General features: G+C 42.4%; 1 protein-coding gene across 1 annotated transcript in view; it reads right to left on the bottom strand.

Moving 5' to 3' along the window:
* ADARB2 (adenosine deaminase RNA specific B2 (inactive)) overlaps positions 1-26,589 on the bottom strand; it is a 304,298-nt gene that overhangs the window by 30,108 nt on the left and 247,601 nt on the right. The window contains exons 5-6 of the mRNA XM_027886150.1: positions 14,283-14,451; positions 7,229-7,380 (exon numbers count right to left, since the gene is read on the bottom strand). Of these exons, the coding sequence (XP_027741951.1) occupies positions 7,229-7,380; positions 14,283-14,451 (321 nt within the window). The remainder of the gene's footprint in view (positions 1-7,228; positions 7,381-14,282; positions 14,452-26,589) is intronic.

Here is a 26,589-nt window from a genome sequence, read left to right as displayed (position 1 = left end):
ATCCCAATTTCACAGCATTATTTTCTTTTAAATATTTGCCTGACGGGTTTTGATTTGTTTACAGCCAGTCAGTATTTTGAGACCTGAAAATTGTCCATGAAGTGGTTATTCACTTGTCAGTTTTAGCAAAACTCCACTAAAAACCTAACTACCCAGCCTAGTGGAGATTAATAGTGAAATACAAAGCAAGAGCAACTTCCACAGGTTGATTAATTGGCACTGAAAACTTCAGGACTTCCAATGTAGCAAAGTGAGAGCCTCTCTCTGAGGTGTATTCCAGGCTCTAGCATGATAATGCCAACAAATAAAACTAAGTGCTTTCGTCGCTCTCCTAAGCCTGGAGACTGCTGGTCTCTGTGTCAGGTTTAGGGGCTAGAGCTGACCACAGTGACTGGAAAAAGGTTTAGCAGGGCAGGCCATGTAGGGCATCAGACAGTCCTTTGGATTACCCAAACTGATGGGTTTTCCAGACCTTCTGGCACTGCTGCTCTGAGCAATGGGTCCATCTGAGCATTGAGATGCAACAGCTACTGCTTCTACAGCTTTCCCCTCAGGGGGCATCAGAAGGGCTGTGGGGTTCACAGCCAAGAGCTTGGCCCAGTCACCATCTCTATCCATTCTGGTATGTACCCCTGAGTCTTTCCACCCTTTTCCATTCTTTATCTTTGCAACCCTAGATGAGCAGAGAGTGAGTAGGAGATGCTGGGGGAGGAAAAGCTTCTTGCAGTGCTGGAGATGGCTCAAACCAGTGCCTGCAGGTCCTGTGTGGGTGTTGTGCATTGGAAGAAGCAGAGGGGCTCCACCCATCTTGGAGTCCCCACACACCTCACAGGCTTTATGTTGCTGTCTCTCGCCCACTTCCCCATCATAGCTGAACATCACAAACCCACTTGCCCTCAAACTTTTCCATCCTCATTGTGGCTCTTCTGTTCCAGAGTCCCACCGATCCCTCTCAGCCACACTCCCTTCTCCTGAAATCCTTTTTCCCACCTTCCCCAGAAGAAGAAGATTCCCTTGCAGTCCCAGTGGGGACTTATTGTACATGCTGGGAAGAAATCTTTGAACTTGGCTACATGCAGTACCACCTCCACACCTGGGAAGCCCTAAATCTGACCGTTGCTCAGACCTGTAGTGCTTGGGGGGACAGAGGATCACTACATCCAGACTGGGCTCTGCTGTCCTCTTTGCCCATCCTGGCCAGGAGCACACTTCACCTCTGCTCCCAGCCACGATGAGGTGGTGTGTGTAAGTGGTGAAGTGAATTCATCAGAGACTGCTATCCTGTGACCATGCTTTCCCTACCAAGTTAATCTGAGTGAAAACAGTCACACTGAAACAAGATTTAAGCAGCCTGGGAGGACTGAGTTAGAAAACAGGGCAATTACATATAAAACCAATGCCTGCTAACAGAACTGAGAAGTGACACAAGCTCCTTGACAGACCAGCTTGTAGTTAACTGTAGAATATAGTTGCATTTCCTCTGTATTTACTTAGGAAAATTGAGGCTGTGTCAGCAGCACAAGCAGGAAGGAGCCATTGCTTCCACGGAACATGATCTTAAAGGAGCCTGACAAAGGGTTTACACCTGAACCCAAACCTTTTGTATACATCCCAGTCCAGCCTTGATGAAGTGAAAGGACAATTTCCTTCCACTTTCTTTAAAACCAATTCCCTAGCCCCTGAAGTAATCCAACAGCCTCGTGCTGTATCTGCAATTTCTGCAGCATCCTTTACATGACAAAGCGATCTGGGCTGACCACGATAATTCATCCAGTGCTAGGATTATTTCTCCCGAGGCAGTATTCAGCACTACAGTCTACAGTGTTGCATGCATTTTTTTTTTCTTTCGTGTTACTTCTGGGCATGGCTCTCTGTGATAATTTTGTTCTGAGATCCCCTGAGGTATTGTTCTGCTCAGTCATATGAAAAACAGGGAAATAATGCACCTTCATCCCAGTTACACAGACGGGCCATTCATCAGCATAAAATCAACTTTACAGCCTAGGAGGAAGGTGTTCCATGCACTGAATAGCTACGAATTTCCAAGATGGTTTCCCAAGCTGCAGCAGGCCAAGTGCCGTGACAGAGAGATGTAATACCTGGGAGCATTTGTGAAATGGAAAAAAATAATAGTGTCCAAGTCCAAGGGATGACCTATGGTTACCCTTGATTTTTGCAACAGGGAAGCATATCAATTTGCCAGAACCTGAATTTTCTTGTAGTTTAATATATCTGATTCTTTTCAGCTCCCGGAGTTACCTACATGGTTCTTCTTGAAATGCTTTCCCCCTTTACCATCTACTCACAAGAACAGAATTTGTCCACTTAAACAAAATATGGGACTGACAAAAGGAAGGCAAAGATTTCTTTCCCTTGTATATCCAGACACGTTCACCAAACCCATTGGTTTTGGGAGCAGTACTAGCCCAGTTGCTGTCATAAACATCCTCACTGTATTTCCATCTTGATAGCTGCCTAGAGGACCCTGAATTCTGAGCTCTGGGTTTGACAGTCTCCTGATAGTTGTAGGAGACCATTTGTGTTCATCTCTTGGAGATGGACAGGCTGCTTAGATGGCCTGGGTTTGAATCTGGCCCTGTCCATCCAGTCTGCTCAGGCTATGACTTTCAGGGATCTGATGAGGGGACCATACAGTGATGCAATGCTGGGTCAGCCCCACCTGAACAAGGAGTGCTGAGTTACTGGAGTGAGCAGGGCAACCCTTCAAGGCAGCCCCGGATTTGGGGGTTAACAGAGAGTATGTTTTCTGAGAATGGAATAGAAAACCCAGCAGCCAGGTCACACGCAGGGAAAGCATGAGTTTGCACAGTGAAAGCACACTTGAAGTAGAGAGTACAAACTTGTTTTCCTGGGTACTCTTCAGCTCCCCAACTCTCTGCAAACTGCAGTGCACATTTCATCACATCACCTACTAAGGCAATGATCTGGCTCACGTGGTTGCAAGTGGATCCTGCTTAGATGAGAGCTCTGTCAAATGTGTGTGCATGAGAGCTTCAGCACAGCTGTAGGTTAATAGACAAGCAGGAGGAAGACCCCATGTGGAGCAGATGCAATGGTGTGTTTCAGACCTAAAGGGAGTGTGGGATAAAACAGGAGCTGGGCTATCGAGGAGTCAATGGCACAAGGCAATACAGCATGTTAGCAAGAGATAGAAAAGCAGCCCAGGGGAGAGGAACTGAGACAAGCCCTGGGGCAGATTCTGTTTTTCTCTTTGGCAATTCATGTAGTGAAAAAGAGAGACTGCATCTCTAGAGAAAAGATGGACAATGAGGTAAAATCCTGCCAGGAAAGGAGGGGTGGGGAAGCAGAAGGCTTTTTAGCTCAGTTTTTCAAGCAATTCATTTTGCTTTTCAAGAGGCTTAAAAAAAGCCAATGAGTCAAGAAGCACTAAATTAGCTAGGAAGGTGCTTTAGCAAATCAAGGGCTTGATTATTCTGTGGCTTGACCTAGATTCAGGAGAAAGTGTAAAATATGCGACAAATACTACAGGGCTAGCTGCCCCCAGGGCCCCACCTCGTGAGCTGGAGCATGTATGCTGTAATGGGAAACATCAGCTTCCTTAGAACCTTCAGGAAATCCGTGTAAACTTGGCACCGTGATGCTGCCCTCGGGAGAAGTCAGAAATCCAGGCACACCTTGCTCAGATGTACACAAGGGGAGAAGGTACCAGAAAAGGAGATGTCCCAGGCTCTCTGAACTGCAGCACTGAACGGAAGCAGGGGCAGAAGCTGAGTGTGTGAGAACACTGGGAACGTGCTGCCTTTTTTGCCATGTAGCTGTGCTACAACCTTGAGGTTGACCTTGGAAAATGATGAAAAAATTCTTGGGAAGGAGACTGACTCGAGAGAATGAGCCAGGACAAACCCATAAAAACGTTCACAACCATCTGAAACCCTTCTGGCATTTCCCAGTCTCCTATTCCTGCAACATCACTGACCCTGGCTGGTCTCCTCTCCTGTTCTCACCAGCCGGCTCCTGCCCCTCTCCTCTCAGCCTCCTCCCCTACTCTTTCAAATTGTACATTCTTTCAAAGCTTTGACTTCACTTCGTTCCCGCTGTTTTTCCAACCTCCTGACTTACAGGAACCAAAAAGGAGTTATAAAACCCTTCCACGCTCAGAGGAGCCCTGGTCCAACGGGATTTTGTCTCTCTTTTAGGAGCTGCCTCAGGAGGTATTAACAAACGAGTCAGCTTACTGGCAGACACGAGAAGGGCATCCTGCAAAACAAAGTGAGATTTTATCTCTTTGTCCCTAATCTCCTACCTTCCTGCATGAACCTGGCATGGTGTGGGCTCCCTGGATCTCTCTTCTGCATTGCAGCTGTTCACATGAACCACGGGAAGGGCAGACTTTTACACATGCCACTAACTTAGTACCCTGCTCTATCTGGTAAGAAGTAAACTGGGTTTCAAATGCATGCTAGCTTACTTCTTCCCTTACCAGAACAAAGCTCATAAGAAGGAAATGTGAGGCCTCCCCGAGGGTGCTGGAAAGACACGGTGGATAATAGGAAATTTTTGGAAGGAGATTTGAGAAGTGGATTTTACTCACTTCTTATATTGATAAAGGCTTATCATATTCTTTCTCAAAACCAGAAACCACATGGCGAGACACCGTTTTTAAATGTTAATGCATCTTTAGAGAATAATCAGTAACGTTTGATGGCTGTGCTAGCTCTAGGAGAGGCTTCTTTGTTGTTTAAGAAATGAAACAGCATTCATCTGGAGTTTCTTGTCATTACTGGATGAAAGAAAGGTTATTTCTTTAGAAAAAAAAAAAGAAAAGAAAAGATCGGAATGATAAACATTATAAAATACTTATCTTCCCAGATGTCTCTGGGATAATGTGAGCTAATATGAAATGCTTATCTCACTGAAGGACAGCTTTTGGCAGGATGGCTTTCTGCACAGTGGTAAATTATTTTAAGAGCACAGGACAAAGGTAGAGGGATCTGTTTAAAAGAGTGAATTACAAACCTGATGCAGCACTACTGAATCACCGTGTAACCTTGGCTAAGCCACACAGCCCTTTCTGCCTCAGCTTCTGCATCAGGACAACAGTTGGAATAATAACCAACAGAAAAAGTGTTTTTGTGATTATCTACAAGTTTACTGCTTACTGTATGTGCCAGGTATTGCGTGAGTATATATTTTTAAACACAGCTTCCTGTATATATTGTTATCTAAAGATGCATTCCCTCATTAGCTGGGAGATTTACGTGCTCTTTGAAACAATCTGTGAGTCAAGCAGGATTCATCTCCAGGGCTGGGTTCTGCTTCCTATCAATGGGTTGTCAGCTGCCCAAAGCACCTGCTTTGTCATGCATGAAAGAGCAGAATCAAGTCTGGATAGCCTTTGATTGTTCTTGAGAATGGACCACATTTTAAAAATAAGTACAGATTTTGGGACTTCCATTTGTGATGTCAAGAAAGAAGCTTCCCAGGAAGCCTGCCTTCTGGAAAACATGAGGGTCTTTAACCAAACTTGAAGCTTTTTTTAGATATCTCTTGATACACCCATAAAGTGGGAGGCCAAAAATCACTATTGGTTTTTGATATTCATAATCACTACCTTTTCTATTTTTAATTTTGTTTTAAAGATGTTCCTATGTCTTGTCATTTTGTTATCTCATCAGGAATTTGTCAATGTGCTTTTTGTCTTTTAAGCATTTAGTTGCTTTTCTTCATTTTATAAATCCTGTTGACAGAATATAGAAATCATGTTAGGCGAGGAAGAGCATTTCCTTCCTGATTAGGTGACTTCTGCTTTCTTGCCCCATGTTTCACACATGAAAAAAAGATTCCAGTCTGGGCAGAATAATACCTAATCCTTAATAAATAACTTATACAAATACAAATTCAGAAAGGAGTGAAACTACCATCTGATGGATTTGTCTGTGAGGAGGTGAGGTCGTTGTGTGACCTTGGATGATTAATTTTACATTCCTATGCCTGTGCTTCCTCCTCCACCTATTCTGTCTTGCCTGCTTCACATTCAAGGTAGTCAGGGCAAGGACTATTTCTCATGTGTACATTTGGCATGCAGCACTATGAGTTTTGCAGCACTGTAAAATGCATGTATGAGAAGTAATACCTAAGGGTGGAGATAAGAATGTACCTTTCACATTGTGTATTGGACCATGGGGTGACAGATGTGTGATAAAGCGCCATAGACCTCTGGAGTCCCCTATCTCTTGTTGGGGGTATTCCCTGTGGCTAGGCAGGGGCAAGGCTGGTGCAGTGGGAATGCAAGAAGGACACATCTCTGACATGGCAGGACAATGACAGGGACATGCATGTGATGAGGTGAGAATGCTGGGTCATGTGGTGAAGATGAGATGTGTCTTTGTGGACAGCAAGCTCTGCAAGTGTGCTGGTGGCACACACTGGCTAAAGACCTGTTTTCTTTGCCTCATTTGCAGGATCAGCTTTAGAGGAGAAATCCCTGGAAAAACATGTTTTTTCTGAAAGGCCATAGGTATGAGCCTAGGCACTTCAAGGCTGACCTTGTGGACTCCAGCTAGCCCATCTGCCATGCAGTGACTATGCAGTTGATTTGACAGGCAGGATGGCCTGGGAAGAATCCTTTCCATAAGGCCTTTACATTATTCACTGCAAGGGCAGCTACAGATGTGCTGTATCATATCATATCATATCACAACACATCCTATTGTATCATACTCTCTCATTACTCTGCTCCAGGAGCTGCAGCCTGGGTAGCACTGGTTTAGTGTAGATGCAGCCCTTCAAGCCACACATACTGTGCGAACCCTGAGAAGAGTCTGTGTATCTTCAGCTATAGTCCTGATCCTCTGGTCCAGTCTATGTCTGTGGCTTCAAGGATCTCTTTGATCATGGAAGGGTATTTATTTACTGTTAGGGTTGCATCTCCTAGCAGGAAATGCAGGCTATGGGGGGTGTATTCCCTAGCAGAACCTAGCAGAGCCACTGAGCCTCGGGAGTGCAGAGGAGTCTACCACTGCCTTGCCCAGCTCTGATTTTCCCTGCACACCCTGGTTCCCCCAGTGCATGGGACCAAGCACCACTTCTACAGACACCCACACCCCCTCCCCAAAACTCACAGTGTTTTTGCTCTCAAGCAAAACACTTTCTGCCAGCAAAGAAAGAAAGAAAGAAAGACTAATCTTTAAAAAAAAAAAAAGACAAAGCCCACGCAAAAAGGAGAGGGAAGATGTATTTTCCTTACAGTCGGTTGTGATTTCGTAGGGGGAGTTGAGGCGTGCGTCTCCGCAGGGTGAAGTGCTCACGTACAGATGGAACAGGATGTTCTCCCGCAGCCTGTACCCTCCTTCTTTTAATCGCACGAAGATTGATCGCTCCCAGTCTTCTCGCCGTTTGCTATGATCACAAGAGAGGTTCCAGGTCATTTGTTACATGCCAAATCAGAAACGTTTCTGTGCTCTCTCTCTCTCTCCTTTTCTCCCTCTGCTTGTTTGTTTGTTTTTATTAGCACCTGGCATCATATATTTTGCCTAGTGACAACAAGAGGAAAACAATAAGCTTCTCCAAGTGAAGGAATGTGTGAAGAGGGTTAAAACTGCCAAAGTGCTTTTGGCTTGCTTACCTGGAATATATTCAAATGATAAAACATGGATTTTTGAAGGATAGCTCTCCTTCCTCACATGTGTGGGATGCATAAACATACTGATTTTAAAGTGGTTCTGGTGCATGAAAAGAGGAAAAGTTTTCTTAGGCTCTCATGTGAACACATCAACTCTGCTCATCACAATGCTGAGGCACGTGTTTAAATCCCATTAACATCAATCACTGCAGCTGAGATGTGTGTTTATTATGTTCCACCAAAAAGGGCCTCTAATGAAGCACTCAGATTTTACTACCACTGCCAGCCCTCCCTGCTCCCCAGGTGTTGCCCTTTCCCCCCATTCTACCAGAGCCACCTACGAGTGCTCCACCCAGGCCCAGCAGTGTCCTCTTGGTCTCTCCACATTTTTGGAAATCAGAAACTACCCTGATAAGTGAGGACAAAACTTGAGTGGGCTTTTCTCAGCTGAGTTGAAAAAGATACTTATTAAGCTGAAGCTTTTATGTTCGCAGTGGTTCAGCAGCTAGATGGGGGAGCAGTGCACATATTCCATCAGCAACAGCTGCCCGGGAGGCCAAACCCTCCCAGTCCTGCCGTTTGCAGCAATAGCAGAGCATTAAGGCTTTGCCACTGTGCGGGTCCTCTGATGGGTTACATTTGGGAAGATATGGGTGATTTCTCTGACAGGCAGCTGCCTCTAATATGTACATTTGGGTGATGGTCATGATTGCAATTTTGAAGGTGAAAATGTGATTAGTGAAACTATGATGAAATTATCCTTTCCATCTGATGGCCTGCTCCTTTCCTCAGAAATGCAAGGGTCTTTTTGTAGGAATAACTCTGAACAGAACAGAACAGCACCTGCAGGTAATGTTTTCCCTGGGAGGCTCTTAATAATCGAGAATCCTACCCGTTTAATTCACTATAGGATAGCTCATTAACCAAGGCGATTTCTGCTGGTTTCTCTGCTTCCTGTTGGTGCAAACAGGGGTGCTTTCTACTCAGCCTTTGAGCGAGTCCTTGGCTTTAATCCAAGCTGCCTCTGCCTGTTTTCTCCCAGTGCAGCCTCTGTGCTATTGAAGCTGTTTGGCTGTCACTCTTCCATGGTTTGGGTGTTTTGTCATTTTTTGATGCCAGGATGCGTTTGCTGTCAGGAGAAATTTACAGGCACATTAGCTCGCCTGTCAGGGACAGGGAGCAACACCGGCTGCTGAGCTGGGGCTGCCACATGCAGCGCCTTCATTTTCTGCTGGCTGTGGTGGAATTTCCCAACTGCACTAATTATATTATTGCCTCTGAAAGAATAAGGTACCTGTAAGTCCTGCTGCTTGGACTTTAGAGCAATTGCGGGTAGTTTTAAATAATTCACTGCAAAATCAGCTAGGAGAATACAAAGCTGTGCAGTCCAAATGCCTGCTATTATTATGTTAAACCTCACCAGAGTTTGGGGGAGGGGGTGGGCAGCTTGCAGTACTTAGAGACAGTTGCTATGTAAGGTTGGAGCAGTCATGCTTTGGGCTGGATTTCAGGAGTTTAGTGATCAGCTCCCATCCTGTTTTCACTGGTTATTGTTTTTTCACTGGTTAACCTTGCTCTTCTACCTCTCCCTGAGCACCAAGAAGGGTCTGCAGCCAGTGTGGCTGACAGGTTGGGTGATAGACAGCTGCTCTAAAAATAGACAGTAGGGCTGGAGGACTCTTTCCTCCAGGAGGCTGAGATTCTTTGTATCACGTATGGTCCTGACCTGCCTTCAGGATCGTTTTCTGGGAGCTGAACTCAAACATGAGATTCCTTCCTGCAACTGTGGCTGAATAGGTTTAATAAGAAAACTCTGAGAGCACTGCTGTAAAAGTTTGTGTTGCAACACCATCTGCCATGGCTTAGCAAAGATTCTTGTGGATGGGATGTTTAGCCAGAGGGATCCAGGGATCTTATAAAAATTGTCCAGGTGAAGCATAAGATGCGCTTCTGCAAAGTCACTTCTACTCCAGCACCAGTACACTTCTTTCTTCCCTCTGGGATAGCTGTTTTGAGCTGTGAGGGGGAAGATGACTTTGCAATAGCAGTTCTTTGTAATGCCCTTTGCACAGCCGTACACACCTGCACAAACCAATGGAGAAAGAAGCCCACAGTGAGCCCACAGATTCCTTCATTCAGGGAGTGGCATTAAAGTGGCATTTTTGCATGCTGGCAGTGACTGAAAGAGGAAAATTTGTCCCTGAACCTTTTCCTGATATGAGGATTTGAGGCTGCTTCAAGAGGAACATTTAAGAACATGTGAAATTCTAATCTGCTAAAGTCCATCATTTAGCATAACACATCTATGTTTCGAGCTGACTTCAAGATGATACTTAAGCACATACTTATGGTTTAATATACATGAAGCATTTTGGTGGAAAAAGGTCTAAGAAGTAGAGGAGCAGTTTTTAGCATGTAAATGTATATAAGGGAAGTTTCCAGTACTACATATTACAACACAGCATCCTAGAGAAACTAACAGCAGACTTAAAAGGAAGGAGTTGTGTCCACGAAGAAGCTGTGTACATGAAGAAATAGTGGATGTATAACAAGCAGCTAGTTTTCCTGGGAAAAAAACAAACCTCTGAACTGTGCTGGATTAAGGCTATTCCTTGCTTTTTATTTAAAATAAATAGTGGTTTGCATCTGACTCGCTGGAAGGGTTTACCTTCTGGTAAAATCATCCCTCCAGCACCTGTAGGACCAGAGCATCAAGCCTACTGTGGTGCTGATTTATTTTAAGAATAATCCATTATTTTATTTTTCTTTAAAAAAGTAGAGTTGGATTTTCTTTTCTTCCCTTTTGGCCAGTTGGTATAAATAATGCCACTGGAATAAATGTGAATTTTCCTACCACCATTGCAAGAGAATTGGACTGTGGTATTTGTGTGCTTTTTGATGGTGATTTTTACAAAAAGCTTCCCAAAAGGTCTTTCTTGTCCTTCTTTCGTACATCAGAAAATTTACGTCTTGGTTCTCATCTCTTTCGTGAAAGTCTTGAGAACTGGAGGATTACGGTTGTCATAAAAATGAAATCTGGGAGGGCTAGGGGTTTTAATCAGACGGGTTAGAAGCTGTCAGGTTTTAGTTGTGCTTTTAGCTTTTATTTAACTCAAGCTTTAGACAATGAATTGTTGAAAGAAAGTTTCCTTTTGAAGTATTTGTCGCTCCTGCTTCTTAGAGAGGATAAAGTTCCCATTCTGGAACTCTATCCCCAAAACAGTCAGGAAGACCACACCTCTAACATTTAGCAATAAGAAGAGAAGGGGAAAAAAGTAATTTATATATTGCTGCAACTTTGTCTTGTAAATGGAATTGTTCTGCAGCTAAATACGTGAAGATGTTACTTCATTCTCTCTTTATAGAAATGGAAAACAATTTGCCCCAGTATATGGCAATTAATCTCACCCACAATACATACTTACATAGTATAGATGCACAATAGTCCTACCTTAGAGATGCCAATATCTCTCTGCTGGAGATAAAGGGAGCCTTGGGGATCTGGGTCACATTTGACTGCCAAGAAGTAAATTCATTTCAGTGAATCTGTGTCTCCTGGCCATTAGTTTTATATCCTGGCCCTTGCTTTCTCCAGCCTTAGAGGCCTTCATGTTACACTCAGACAAGTAGGTGTTTTGCTTTCACTGACATCGATGTTAGTATTTGTAAATTCTGGAAAAAAGTTCCTTTTCAAAGACAGCATAATAAAGAAAAATGATTCTTGCACTGGAAGTTCCTGAAGTTTGAAGGCCAGCTGCAGAGACCACTAAGAGTAGGTAGGGTTGGGGGAGGAAGTTATGTGGAAAACAGGAAATAATCTCCACAGAACAAACTTGCCTGTTCCATAGCGAGTGGTGGAAAATGCAAGCTCTTTGAGTCAAGAACAATACTTTCATTCTCTGTTTGGATTGGGGAACTATCTTTTTGATCTCAGTTCATATATGACTTTGTACAACAGGATCCTGGTCTGGGAGAGGACTTTTATTTGGGCTAGGCTGATGCAAAGGCATGACAATGCAGAAGGCACATTTGTGTTTCCTGCAAGCCTGCAGTGGTGTGCAGGGAGTCCCAGTGGAGCTGAGTTAACATGTCTGTCCTGAAAAGCCTGTCCTTTTAGCTATATAGCAGCACCACGTGTTTTCTCTGGCAATAAGAGATGTTTTTTTTCTAGAGATAAAGGAGTAAATGTGACTTCAATGTGTAGAAAATGCATTTTTTATTTAATTTTGAAATACCCCATTTTCTCATCATATGATAAAGCTCCCAATGACAGCATGTACAAATAAATATTAGAATTGAATCACAGAGCCACAGAATATATCATAACACACAGTTTTGCTTCCCCATGGACTTTAAGGAAGCAAAATCTGATTTGACAGTATCTCCAGCTCTGTCTTTCAAAGGCTCTTAGCCTTGACAACTTTGGTTGAGATTTTTATTGTGTGTGCTGGTCAGGGCAGCGGTAGTGCCTGGTCTTGGCTCAACAGAGAGTGATTTGAAGTTATTGTGAACAGACCTTGTGCTGTAATGAAGATTTTCTTAACAAAAGACTGTTAACATTGATCCAAATAAAATAATAATATGACTGAACACGTTAGGGAGGTGGATCAATACAATAGTTTAAGATACAATGTTAGCACTTGTTTCCCAAGAGACCACAGCACAAAGCAAGTACTAGGGCTGCTACACTGCTGAAAACATAATAATTTAATGTAAACTTGAAAGCAATTCAGAATGAAATAGAGAAAATATTATTTTTGATTAAACCCTTCAATGCTCTTGTCCCTCTTTGTTAGCCAAACTCATGTACTCAATGTATTCTCTCATCTTCCACTCTAGCCTGAAGTGAAAATAACCATTATTCCTATTATTGTTGCTTCATTGCAATAATATCAAAGGTGCTTACAAGAACACACAATCCTGCTTAGATTAATCCTTGTGTCTGTGACCTGATGCAAAACCTTCTGGAGTCAAAGGAAGTTTTTGCACTGAGGTTAATGGCCTTCAGAAAAAGTCACATGAATATGCACACAAGAATGGAGGGCAGAAAAATGACCTATAGAGAAGAGGTTTGTTTGTTTGTTTTCTTTCCTCACTTCCTTCATTCCTTGTTTCCTTCCATAAAATAAGTGCCACATGAGCTTCACTTCTGCTCAGTTTCCATAGGATCATAGGATAATTCAGGCTGGTAAGGACCTTAGCCCTCTAGCCTGCTTCTCAAAATAGTTTCACAAGTTGCTCAAGGCTTTATCCACTCAGGTTTTGAAAATGTCCAAGTCAGGAGGGAGACTGCACAACCCTGCTGATTGACCCATCCCACTGTTTGCCTATTCCCATGGGGAAAATTAATCCTCATACTCAGACTGGGCTTCTCATGTTTCAGTGTGTGCCTCTCGTCTGCCACCTTCCCACAGCACACCTTGGTAAAGATGTCAGCTCCATTGTGTTGCTGACATATGTGCTGCTGCATCTGCCATCCCACCTCCAGACTGAACAGGTCCACATCCATCAGCCCTTCCATGCTGCCCAAGTGCTCTATCTCCTGAGCACCTGGACAGCCTCTGCTGAACCCATATAAGATGGTGGATGTCTTTCCTCTATTGGGGGACCCAAAATTGCACACAGTATTGTAGATGCAGCCTAATAAATGCTGATTAGTGGTGGAGGATCACATCCTTTATCTGACTCTTCATACTTCCTGGGATTCTGTTGACCCTCTCTGCTGTCAGGCACACTACTGTTTGATGTCCAGCTTTCTATGAACCCTATTTCTTTTCAGGAGAGCTGCTCCCCAACTTATATTGTTGCAGGTCATTCTTTCCTCCTTGGTGTTGGACTTTGCATTTGTTCTTGTTGAGTTTTCTTTCGATGGTTTTCCTAATGGTTCAGTCCTCCAGCTTGCCTGGATGACACACCAGCCCTAGAGGATATTGGCTGGTCCCCTGCACATATAAGTGTCCTCTGCAAAATTTAAAACCAAGCACTACCTGGCCTTTTCCAGATTGTTGGTAGACATGATCAGTGAGGTACCAACACAGACTTCTGCAGTACCCCACTTATTACCATCTTCCAGGTATGACCCATTAACCATTTAAATGGTTACAAGGTGGATTTGGCTGAAGAGAGGAACAGTAATTCCACTGTAATGGTTCTACATGCTATAACATTTTAAGACATCATAAAGAAGGAGTGAGTGATAGCATCTTACACTTTGGCACAAAGTTTACTGTGCTGTTAACACTCATTGGTTCTCTGGTGAGTCAATGAAGGCATTAATGATCAATAAATCACTTCCTTGAGATCTTTCAGCAGCAGCAAGGAAGATGGGGAAATGGCTGCAGTGAGGAAAATGACCCCCTTCCAGTGTCTGGTCAGTGAACGATGCTAATAAGCCTGCACACAAAGATTTGTACATAATCATCAGGCTTCATAAAGCTGTACTTTATGAGTCATGTCTAATCGCTACTGAGAGAAAATCAGCTGAAGTAAAGGAGCTCATGACCCAACACTTTAGACTATCTAACTCTCGTTTATTTTTCTGAGCACTGTATTGGTCCTTCATCACCTAAAGACTCAGAAACAATGACATATAGAAACAAACAGTTCAACTGTCTGGAGGATGGATCTGTGCCACCAAAGGCCATATAACAACCCCCAAGAAACAACAGAATTCAGTTACCTTAAGTGCAGCTCCAGCTGTGAGTAGAGAAAGTGAACAAATGCCCTTCTTGCCAAAATTTCTGCATGGCAGTCATTGACTGCAAGCCCTTGGTCGTTAATGTATTCCCCATTTATACATTTGGTACCCGATGACAGCACAATAACCTGAGCTTGCCTGATGTCCAAACCTGTAGGAAGAAAAACAAAAGGGTTGTGAAAGTTGCCAGGGGTGAGTATGATATCATGATTGTTAAAGTTCTTACAGCCCTCGCTTTGATGTGGCAGCCAGACAGCACTAATAGGATGCTTGTTAAGGTGATGATACGGCCTTTGGAATATGCAGGAATCTCACATCTCTGTGTTATTAGAATAATAGGGGCTCTATTTCAATCTTGTTGCTAATTCCAAGATAAAAGCTCACCACGAAGTTTACTTGTTAAATCAATAACTACATCATAGGAGAGCGTATGCTGTAGGGAGGTAATAAAGATCTCCTGCAGTGCTGATAAATGGCCAGGTTTTTATGAGCTGTTGAAGACATTTTCTGGTGGGAACACACACTCCCTGTAATGCTAGGTTTCATTGCTGTTGCGCTGTAAATACTAAACAAAATGCAAATAACATTTCTGGAGCTGCTCTTTAAAAAATGCCAAGAAAAAAACTGACTTTCAGTCCAGTTTACTTTTAGTTTTTCTGAGAGCAGCTACATTGGTGCCCTTTTCACTGTGGTCTCAGGGATGGAGCATTCATTACTGAGATCAGCTTTGTTCCTCTGTTGCCTCTCCAGATAATGGTGATGGCAATTTAAAGATGTGCCTTTTTTGGTCCAGATAGACACTTTCTAGGATTAAATCCTTATTTCATTAGAGTCAGTGGTGAAATGCTTACAGACTTTTCTATGATGTTACTTTAATTTTAGAAATTACTTTACAGAGTCGCCAATATTATTTTTTCTTATGATGAAGCCTATTGAATTAGCAGAAAAAATGAAAAACTGCAGAGAGTTTTTGGGTTGGCAGCACCGAAGCTGGGGCCATGTTCTCTTGTAAAGTCCTTTGGTGCTATATAAGAAAAAAAGCTGAATAGATAGGGAAACTGTATTTTAAACATAAGGGGTTGGTGCATCCAGTGATTCCCCAATTAGTAAATATGATCAACAGCACTTCATAATCTCCACACAGCACTGGGAATAGTAGTAGATGTACCGTTGTCATGCTTAATGTATATAATTGCAAGAGATACCCAAATTATTTCATACCTATATAAGGGTGAAAACTATATCAATTTAGTAGTATTGTGGAATTGCAGCATTGTGACATTTGTAGGAGAGGTATAAGTATTGTGAAAAGTTCAGTTAATCACATCTAACCCCCTGGTTGCAACAGTCTAATAGAAGTTGTTATAAGTCCTAGAGACGAAGTACATAGCACTGTACGCCTGTGCTGAAAGTTCAATCTCTATTTGTTACTGTAAATGTGGCCCTAAAAGTGTTTGGGAGTATCTATTAGAAAAAAGAAAAAAAAAAAAGCTGGAAATCTTAAACCCCAGGAAGTGAAAATGGGAGCACATGGGAAAAATGCAGAGGAGAAATGGAGTTACAAAGACTTCGTTTTCTTACTAGGTATGAGTTGAGTTGGACAAATGACAAATGTACTTTCTCTACAAAGAAAAGTGTATATTCTCTGTATATTAAAATTGCTTTGCTTTAATGAGAAAAAAGAGGTATCTTAGGTTGATGCATGTCCATCTAGTTAGCTGCGTCTTTCACATGGACTAACATAAAACTTTTCACAAGGCACTGCCTGCCACAGAGGCATTTGAGTCCCACTCAGCATCTCAAAAAGTAGTGTCTATTTTCCTGACAGTATACAGTATTTTCCGTGGTTGGAAGGTCCACGAAAAGAATCAGCTATTTTTTTGTTCTGTTTTACTTGTTTGCCAATATAGACAGAGTCTTATTTTCCTCAGCGCAGCAGGAGTACACCAGAAGGCAATTCCCTTGTACAGAAACCCGTGAGCCTCTCTGCCTACCCCTGAGGACCTCTGCCAATATCCTTCTCAGGGCAGTGAGACCAACTGCTTCCTTCTCCTTTCATCAGCATACCCCTGGAGTGCCTCCTGCTCTCCCCCTTCACCTCGTGGCCAAAGCACCAGGCTCTGCAAACACAGAGCAAACCATCTGGGGAAGCCCTCCTGCTCTTCTGCACTCTGGGAGCCGTACCTTCTCCACCCCTCCCAATCAGTCCAGTACACAGTGTTATGTCTTTTATTATTTCAAACATTTTATCCATAAATAAACTTAATTCTTTTTCTCTTCTCATATGAGGGTAATTTGATGAATGCACACAGGATTTTTTATATGATCTGCTTACAAATGAAACAGAAAGGCACGCATCACCTCTTTAATGCAGCAATAAAATGAAACCTTCTGATGTTGTTTGCTATCACAATGTCCACCTGCACAGCAACAGCCAGTGTGCTTAGGGTGTTCATTTTTGAGTGAATTAACTCCATATGTTAGCTTTCAGGGATATAGGGACCCAGTAGGTAGTCATGTGTGGACACAGCCTGAGGAGCCTGCCAGTCCTGGCAAAGTACAACTGTTTGCAGAACATCACTTAGATGTTGCCTGGGGCTGGAGGCAATGGTTTCCAAGAATTTGCAGAAGCAATCTGAGTGTTAAACATTAAAAATCTCCATGTATTTTCCATTTGAAAAGTCAGAAAATAATCCATGTTCCTCTATGCTCAGAAATACCCAAGAGTTATGTCTCACTACTATGGCACTCAGAAACACAGGTGTACATGACTTATGCATTAGCTCTGAAATATTTACACCTCACTGGGGAGCCAAATGGGGAAAGCGATCTGTGACCAAGGTAGCACCAATTCAGTGCTGCCTGTGAGGGCACCCAGCATGATGAGAAATACTTCCAACAACCTGATAGTTGCTCAACGTGTTCAGGAGCATCTATGCTAACAGACTGTCCTCTTGCATGCCTTGTTTGGTACATACACAGAGTTGGAGGTTTATCCCCTGTGAACTGCTTGATATTATTTCCAAGGAGCATGGGAGGAATTTTTCTCTGAGAATAAGACACGTGATCCCTAGCTGACAAAGGCAAATTTTAGCACTGACAAATCACACTGGCATTTTAGGCAGCATTTCCTACTCTGGAGCCTAGATACTTGCTTCGGTGACTCAGAATTAATAGGCACTTCTGTACATTTGTCTATTTTGCATTAAACCCAGTAATTACTAACTCTTGTTATTAATGTTTACTTCCTATTTTATTTTGCCTGCAGAATACTTCAGATTTCTCAAGTCATTTCTATTTATGAAAGTAAATCTACCCCCTAAACACTGATTGATTTAACCTCAGACATATAGCTGATCTAGACTGTGCCCATGATCAAATCATGCCAGGAAACCTACAGCTCTGTGAGTGGGAAAACCCTACACTAGCAGTGACTGGCACCACCAGCTACACGGCACCTTCCCCACTTAGTGCTGTACAGAAGGGTATGACCCCAGACAAAGATTGCTCTCTGCAGGACTTTTGTTCTTACTGAGGGGAGTCAATCTCAGGTGAAAGATCCAGGAATCTAACTGTGCTCAGGTTATTTGACAAACAAGGAGAAATGGGCTACATTATTTTGACCTTAACTCCTGACCCACTGATTGTCAGAGTTCATGAGGCATTTCCTACCCTCGTTGCCTTCTGCAAAGTAATGTTTGAGAAGACATTAGGTTAAAAGTAACTAGGGAACGATTTATAACATGCACCTGCATTAGGTTTCTATTATTTGCCTAAAGACTTCTAATAGTTTTCAATTTGAAAAGGAAATGGAGCAGGGGAAAGGAAATTGGGGAGCTGTGTCAGCATAGTGGTTGAGTCTTGGATAACACCCTGTTGTTGCGGGTAGCTGAGAGAGCAGGAAGGGAATTCACCACATTTTATCTTCACAAATTTTGTCAATTAATTAGTTGCATTATAGAACAAAAATAAATCCATAAATGACACATTGATCACAGATTCAGTCTAATGATCTGGTGAGGTGATGAGTCTTTCTGGTGCTCTGCTGGAAGCCAGAGCCCACCCTGAGGTCTAGAGGCAGGGTCTCCTCTCAGAGCCAGGGAGGGGAAACCTGGAACCCCCTAATGTTCATTTTTTGGTGATAGCACAGACTTTCACATCAGAGCCGAGCTGTTGAAAAGAAACTGGGTTTCATTATAAGTGATTTTCAGTTTGCTGACACCAGTGGTGAGATTCATTTCAGCTGTTGTGAATAACTAGAGTTTAGATGTCCATAGCTGAGCTAATTGCTGTAGACTCTATAGTCAAAGGAGAGGAACTTTCCTAAGAGGTGATTCATCTGGACTAGTTCAGATATCTGCTTTTGGATGGTCTGCACTACACCTCAGTATTGCCAGCTTGTCTTCATGAACCCTGAGCGCCTGTAGACAGCCAGCAGAAGTACAGCTTTCTACACTGTAGACCAATGCTTTTACTGAGATTTCTCTAATTACAAGTAAACATAATTTACCAATCAAAATATCGTCAAACCCACCCAAATCCTAAGACTGTAAACAGAATAAATCTATGGTCTTTAAAACTTTTTTTCCTTAAGTTTAAACTTTTTGAGGTAATTTTTTTCAGTTTCTTCCCCCCACAATAATTCAGGATAATTGTATCAGTATTAATATATGCATGGGTAGTCATATTGCCTTGAGCTGAGCTATTACACACAGAAAGCAAACAGTGCTATCTTCTCTGCATGACCTCCCAAAACACGGGTCCTGCAGGCACAGAACTTGCAAAAGGAACGATCCAGAAAGATGCTGACAGAAGTGTCAGTAAGCAAAAGCATACGAAGGCTTGCTGAGCAGATAAGTTGGATATGGAGAACTGGATGACATCTTACAGGCTACAGTTATGAGCTGGGCTTTCAAGTCAGTCATGGCCATAAGCACAAAATGTCTACACCCATCTTCTTGGAGACACAGCTCTACCAATAAAATAAGTGAGTTTTGGCTAGTCTAGTCTATATTTCCACTGCTTTTTATAGAGTTACCCTCACTTCTAGTGTACTGTGATCATTAAGACCTTCCATAATATAGAATTTGTGGCCCTGCATATTTATGTGTTGGAAAAGGAGAATCAAAATCACCGGGTAATCACAAGAGGTGTTACATGCAATCAGAAAACTGAATCACACTGGCTGTATTTTCGAGAACTCCTGTGACACTCACTGAGCTTAATTCACACTGAACAGGGTCGGGTTTACAACTGCTAACACCAGAGTGCAGCTGGAATCGCACTTTAGCTTCTCAGCAGCTGGCACAGCACATAAAGAAACACCAGCCAGTGTGCAGGTGACTATTGCACTGCATGTTTTAGACACTGCTAGTGGGGGGTGAAATCTATCTTCTTTTTCAACATGACACCCTGAAGACAACTCACTGCTCAAAATACATTCATTTTAAATAAATGAAAAAAAAATCAGAAAAATCAGGTTTGATTAATTAAAAAAACCCCACCTCTTTCATTGGGTGGGAGACAACTTACACAAAATCCTACATGGTAAAAAGGAAAGCCAGAAATAATGATAGTGTAACATCAGCCCTTGTGAATAATTCATGGGATACAATTTCACGTTATTTTAAATGGTGCTGTTTCTCTCTCTGATAAGCAATAATTTTATGCTCTTTCTTTACCTTTTTTAACAAATCAGTCAAAAGGATTGTCTATTGTTATCTGCAAAAAAGTGTATTTGGAATAATTTTCAAGGCAGCTAAATTGAGCTCTGATCACAGAGGAGTTTTTTTTTTTTAATACCCTCTACTCATAGCTGAATAAGTTCAGGTTTCCATTTCAGGTTTGTTTAGAGAAGGAAAATTTCTTCATGTTACACAGCACTGACAAGTCTCGCATTATTTTCTCTTATCTTCTTCCCTGGCAGCTCTACCACATCCTTAGAATGGCTTTAATTTTGTAATAAGAGATAGTCAAGACATGAAAGGGCAGTGATGCTGGAAAAGCTGTCTGCAGGGACATGCTGTGGACCCAGTCCCCCACCCCAGTGTCCCCAGGCAGGTCCCTGAGCCCGTGCAGAGCCCTGCAGGGACTGTGCTGCCAGGCTGTGCAGTGCTGCCCAACACCCTGGGAGAGGGCAATGTCCCATAGAAAATACTTCTGTGAAAGAGGCAAAGAGCTCTTCTCATCTTCTCCCTCAAAAAAAAATCAGGAAAAGGACAATTTTCTCTGGAAGTTGAAACCATTGTCCCTGTTAGTTAATTATTGCACAGCGAGTAGGTCTATGGTTAGAAGTGAGGGGTGTGTTTATCCAGGTCCATTAGTCCATTTGCCCTGCAGCTTTCTCTCTTTTTCTGCTGTATCAGTGGTGGTGATTGTGATCATTTCAGTGCCAAGCAGCAGCCTGGGACTTCAGTGAGCACCTTGTCTGTATCCCCTGGCTTGCAACTAGGTCTTCTGAAGAACAGCCCTGAGGTGGATGGGAGCAGCTGATGTGAAGTGGCTGACTAAAATCTGGGAAGAAAGAAGTATGTTAAGGGCTTATGAAAAGTAATAGCAAAAGTCTGAACAAAAGGCAAATACACAGCTGGCAAATGATAGGAATAAGGAAGCAGCTAGCAGTGAAATTATAGATATTTGGGGGTATCAATGGAACACAGTCTTTGAAATGCTGGAGTTGCACAGGGATTTCTTTTCCTGACATCAAACTGTGGGTTGTGTGGAACTGAATATATTGTATTTCTGTGGAAAGAGAGGGTTTAGAGGGAGCCTCTGAGAGTTTCGTATTTTCTTCCCTTATTAATGTGTTGAGTAATCCTGCCTCTGACTGCACTGCCTAGGGAAGGCTTTTCTTTGCAGTGCCCTTCATCTTCATCAGTGAAGGAGCAGGGATAGTCACAGTCCTCTCTGCCCTGATCTCTGACTCCTCTGTGCTGGAAGCAAGACCCAGGGTATTGCCTGAGAGTGGCTGTGCCTCTCCTTTCACAGCCATGCACAGTAAATTTTCGCTCAAACCATGGGCATGTGTGTTATTTGTAAACAAATTCCAAGTTCAACTCCTCTGGAAGAAAAATCCCTTTCTGACACAAGCCTGTTTTGTACTGTTTGATCACATCATGGGTGCCTGAAAAAGGATTCTTGCACTAAACCATTTTGCAGGATATTCCTATGCAGGTCTTTCCATTAAGCCTCATTCAAAAAGTGGATTTCCCAGTTCAGAAAAGAATGGCAAGGAGATTGACAAAGTGGATGTGAATCAAAAAGTAGAGGCAAAACTGCTGGGCCTGCAGAGAAGAGTGAAAAATCAGGAAATACTACAAAAATTAAATATGCAAACTATGAACATGGTGTAAGTGTTTCTGAGTACCTGAAAGGTGTAAAGCCAAAGGAGAGAGGTGGGTACCAAATTAAGAGTAGTGCAACTGAGATCCTCAGATGACATCAAAGAAAATAAAAGTCAGGCTGAATAACTGGTGAAAATTATTAGCAATGAGATCCATTAGGCTTGAATGGTCTCCCAAGGTAGTGTTGAAAGCCCCAATGCTAATTGATTCATTTAAATCTAGACTGGAAAAAGCACTCGGGAATGCACCACAGGGAACAATCTTGTGCTTGCCGGGAAATGGACTGGACGACTTAGTGGTCTTTCCCGGTTCTAATTTCTATGGTCCATTTCTTTCCTCCCCTCAGTGGACGGAAAGGATGAAATTCCATCACCTTTGCTTCTGAGAAGGGTGGAAGGAGACAGTGCTTGCAAGCACCAGTGCCCTTTGTCTTCCCTTCCTTTCCTCAGTGTGGGCTTTGGAAATCCAGAGGGGGAGGAGGCACAGTCAGGCCAAGCCCCTGCATCCTTCACCCCATTACAAAATCCTTGAGGATTATTTTTTAAACTAACTTGATAGTGACGTAATCAAGTTATATGAGGTTCCTTTCCTTTCATGTGAATTTGAAAAGTGTCTTTCTCCTCAGGAAGAGAGCTGTGCAGGGGCTTACGTATAATTCCTAATTTTAAAACAGAACTGAACTGCACTTTTCCTGTCAGGTCCTGTCTGCAGATATCCATGTTTTTCTAATAAATGCTTTGCCACTGATATCTGAGCATTAAGTATATAGCAGTATATAGCACTACACTTATATAGTAGTAAGATCCTTAATTGCAGGGAGAAAGGATGAGATCCTAAATGTGGATTTTGGCAGATAAGTGCAGGAGGAACTTATTCTTAGGTGAGGGTTTTTTTTATTGGTTTGTTTGTTTGTTTGTTTAATCTTTAGTGTACTTGCGTCTAAAAAAGTCTTCCTGTGTGTTTTACTAGGCCAGTAAGGTGAAAGAAATGGTTGCTGTCACCAAGCCTTTATTCACCAAAGAAACTTCTGTTTTTAGGATGAGATGCACTCTCGGTATTGAGACTGGGACAACTTCCAGTTTGGCTTATCACAGAGCAGAATGAAAGTCTGACCTTGCCAGCTCCTTGCTTGACACACTTAGGAAACAGAAGTGCCTATTTTTAATTTCCATGTTTTATGCTAATTATTATACCCATCCCTGTGGCCAATGCAATTACATGTGACACAGGGCCAGGGCCTTGTCTGCATCCAGGTTTTGAGAAGTGTCAGTTACTGTTTCAATCAGAAAAATACTTTAAAAATCAAGAATGGAAAGCTAAGGCCAGAGACTGTAAATAGTCAGGGATGAAAGGCTCAGTGTCTGAGAAGAGATGGCTGCTCTGAGGTGGGAGCCAGAGTAACCAGTGGGCAAAGCAGGGAAGATGTTTGCTGCTGAAGCTGCCCAGAAGGCACCAGTAAGATGTGCTAGAGGTACTTACAGCTTCTGCTGATGGAAAATGAGGGACTCAATTCCCTTCCCATTTGGGTCATTTTCCTGTGGAAGTGCCTAAAACTGCTGATATGAGAGGAGTTTTTTCTCTTCTTCTTGCTAAATCTGTGCTTCCTGACAGCTAAGAGGACAGAATTATGTTAGACAATAACAGCAAGGAGGGGCTGTGTGATGTGCTGGTTTGGGTGCTCACCTCCAAAAATGAAGCTCTGGTTCTGTACTTACTCCCAGCTGGTGCATGCATTTCTTGCGCTTTTGTGCAATATGTATAATCTGACCTGGGGAGATGACCCTGAATCTGTTTTTCTCTCAGTCTGTGCAAGGCTACAGGACACTGTTCCATCTCATGGTCTGTTTCTAAGTAATCTATCTTCAACTACTTTCTGCTCCTTAGCACTGATTTTACAGAAAAGATGAAGAAACACTCAGTGTTTTACTTGTGGGAGGAGTACTTGCAGTGGCATGCCTAAGCCCACATTTTAATAGAAGCGATAAAACTGGTGGAGCCAGAGTTTTAACTACAAAATCTCAAATGTCCTTTGAGCTGGAATTTGGAAACCTAAGTCTGTTGAGCTGCAGGAGTTCTACTATGCCCTTTATAGGTCCACATTACAAAATCCAGCAATAGAGTTGCAGCTATAGAAAAGGGATAGTCTTATGGGGTTCAAAGTTATTTAGAGAGAATCTGAAGATTATTGGCTTAGGGTTTATAACCAGAGAAAAACAGATTTCTGAGGCATATGATTGTTAATTACATATCTAGTTACCTGTTTTAAAATATTTTGAGAAAATCTGTCATGTGGTGGTGTTGTGTCAATCTTGGCACATGTAAGAAGTTGAAGGAGTTTATGCCTTGTCCTTAGGAGCATCAGGCAGCAGAAGGTCAAGAGACCTTATGAGATTTCTGAAAGGATGTCAGCATTTTGCATGCCCAATTTTGATTTCAGAAGTTTCAATTCTCATTGAAACATGGAATCTCTCTGGGACCAGGCTTTTAGCATCCACCTAACTGCGCAAATGGGACTCAGGAGCCTCATTTACTTCTGTGACTCTCTTCTTGAAGGAATCTGCTCTGGACTAATCTTTAAATCATTCAGTTTCTCCAACTGTTTTGGCTACTCTGGTGCAGCATTGGATGGAGCAGATTGATACCCTGAAGGCCTGAATTTCTACCACATTTTACTACTTTGCAACTTTCCTATTTATACTAAGGATCAGAAATCTATTGGACATCAGTATTCCCGATTGTACTTAGATGTCAGGCTTTATGATTCTTAATGTGGCTGTAAAGATCCATGGAGACGTATTGTCAACTTTAGTTTTTTTCTGTTATTCCACTTAGCAATGATTAAGATCCCTTCCATGAGATACAGATGATAATTTACCATCTTTTATCACAGCATGAAATTGCTATTTAGGGCTCTTTTGTCCAGTTCATCTTTATTTCATGCAAGATAACTGAGAAGACCTCCTAATTTGCTTTTAACATCAAAATGATTGTCAGCCTTAAAAAAAAAATATAGAAGAGAGAAAATTGAAGTGAGAAATCAACTCATAACCTTTTTCTGTGAATGCCACACTTCCGTGAAAGGACTGAACTTTCTTAATGTTTCATTTTTTAACTTAAAGCATGACAAAAATTTCCTATCAGTATTTAAACTGCTAAGATTTGTCAAACACAAATGACAAAATAGTGTTTAAATAGCAGTTTCATTTTGTCCTTAATGATTATGGGAGGGTTTTTTTTTGCAAAGAGGACCTGAGCAGTAATAGATCATCTCCTCGCTGAGTGACAGGAATTCTTTACTGCGCCTCGTGATTTCAGGTAGAGCACAAATGTGTGCCCACATCTGTTCAGAGCTGGCAAAGGCCAAATTCTATCCATGGTGTAAATAGTGGGAATGCCACCAGCCTCTAGATTGGTGCACGGCTCATACCTCCCCCCCTGCTCTGCCTTGCCCTGCGACTTCCTATCTCCCATCTCGGGGGGACCGGCAGCACTATCCATGCTCTCTCCTCAGTGCCCTGTGCAGTGGTAAAGGCAGCTGCCCTGCCTGGTGATGGATTGTGGGTCCACACTCTTTGCCGTGCCTGGCAAGCACTGCTTTCTCACCAGAGGCTCCTCAGCCTCCTGTCATCCCCGAATCTGGGACTCTGGGCATCGGGTTTGGAGGTATGTGAGATAGTTGCTGTCTTGCATTTGTTTCCCTGTGTTAGAAAATATTAGCTTGCTTGACTTTTCAGTAGGAAGGTACAGCAGACCAGTGGGTTAAAATAGGATGTCCAAATTGCACCTGAGAGACAGAAAGATGGGGATTTGATGGGTCACCTTTCCATGACAACAACATAAAGAAATAGCTACTGTTGAAATGAAAAATTGGTTGTTCTTGGCCAAGAACCAAACACCCACCCAGCCTTTTGCAAACTCCACTCTCTCATGGGACCAGGAGGAAACAGAAGGAAGGAAAGACTAATGGATTGAAATAACGACAGTTCATGCTCGCTTGGCAAGACAAATGCCATAAACCCAACTGTTTCCCCCTTCTGCTTCTTTCCCTGAACTTTTACTGCTGGGCACAGTGTCCTATGGTAAGAAACACTCCCTCCATCGCTGAGGACACCTGTCCTGGCTATGTCCCCTTCCAGCCTTTTGCCCACCTCTAGCTTACAAACTTTAGATTTAGCAACCATGTTTTAGCCACAAATGCAAAACAAGACAAAGGAAGTTGACTCCTTGCATCACATGCCTGGATATATATGCCTGTTCTGAGGTGAGGGTTTCTGTTTGACTTGATGTTTTCCAGACTGTCTTTTCCACAGGTGAACTGATGTTCTTAATTTACCATATGTGAACCCATCGTGTCTTCAGAGAAGTCAGGGGAATTATCTGAATAGTTTGTGTGCAATAAAACTTAGGTCCTTGTATTAATACTGTGCTGCAATGATAAGTATATTTATTGCTCTACTTGGAGATACCCTGTGGATTATAACTTCCTGTATGTGGAAGATTTGAATGCACTGTCTTACTTGTTAAACACCTTTTCTTAGAGCGAATCAAACGATTTTTGATAGAACAATCTTCTCTGAATGTGTTTCAACAAAATTAGAATATGTTAGAGTACTGGCAGATTTCAAATACATTATAACTGAAGAACTACTAAATAATTTACTTCAGCACTTCCATCTTCTGAAACATTTATTTAGATTCAACTATTAGATTAGATCAGATAAGATCACATCAGCTGATATCTAGTCTGATAATTTGCTACTGCCTGGGCTGATTTTTTCAAGACTATCTTGATTTCTACTAATAAAATGTTTTGAAAACTTACTTTCAAAAAATGCACAGAGATTTTAATTGTCATCACAATTCGGAGCAAAGCATTTCTAAATGCATTGGACTGCCTGTTTTTCTGACTAGCAATTTATTACTGCAGAACTTTCACAGTCAGTCAA

Source organism: Empidonax traillii, unplaced genomic scaffold (assembly GCF_003031625.1).
Source record: "Empidonax traillii isolate 1590-97213 ecotype Southwest subspecies unplaced genomic scaffold, ASM303162v1 scaffold178:size2223814, whole genome shotgun sequence".
NCBI lineage: Eukaryota > Metazoa > Chordata > Aves > Passeriformes > Tyrannidae > Empidonax > Empidonax traillii.
This window is presented reverse-complemented; position numbering and strand designations above follow the sequence as displayed.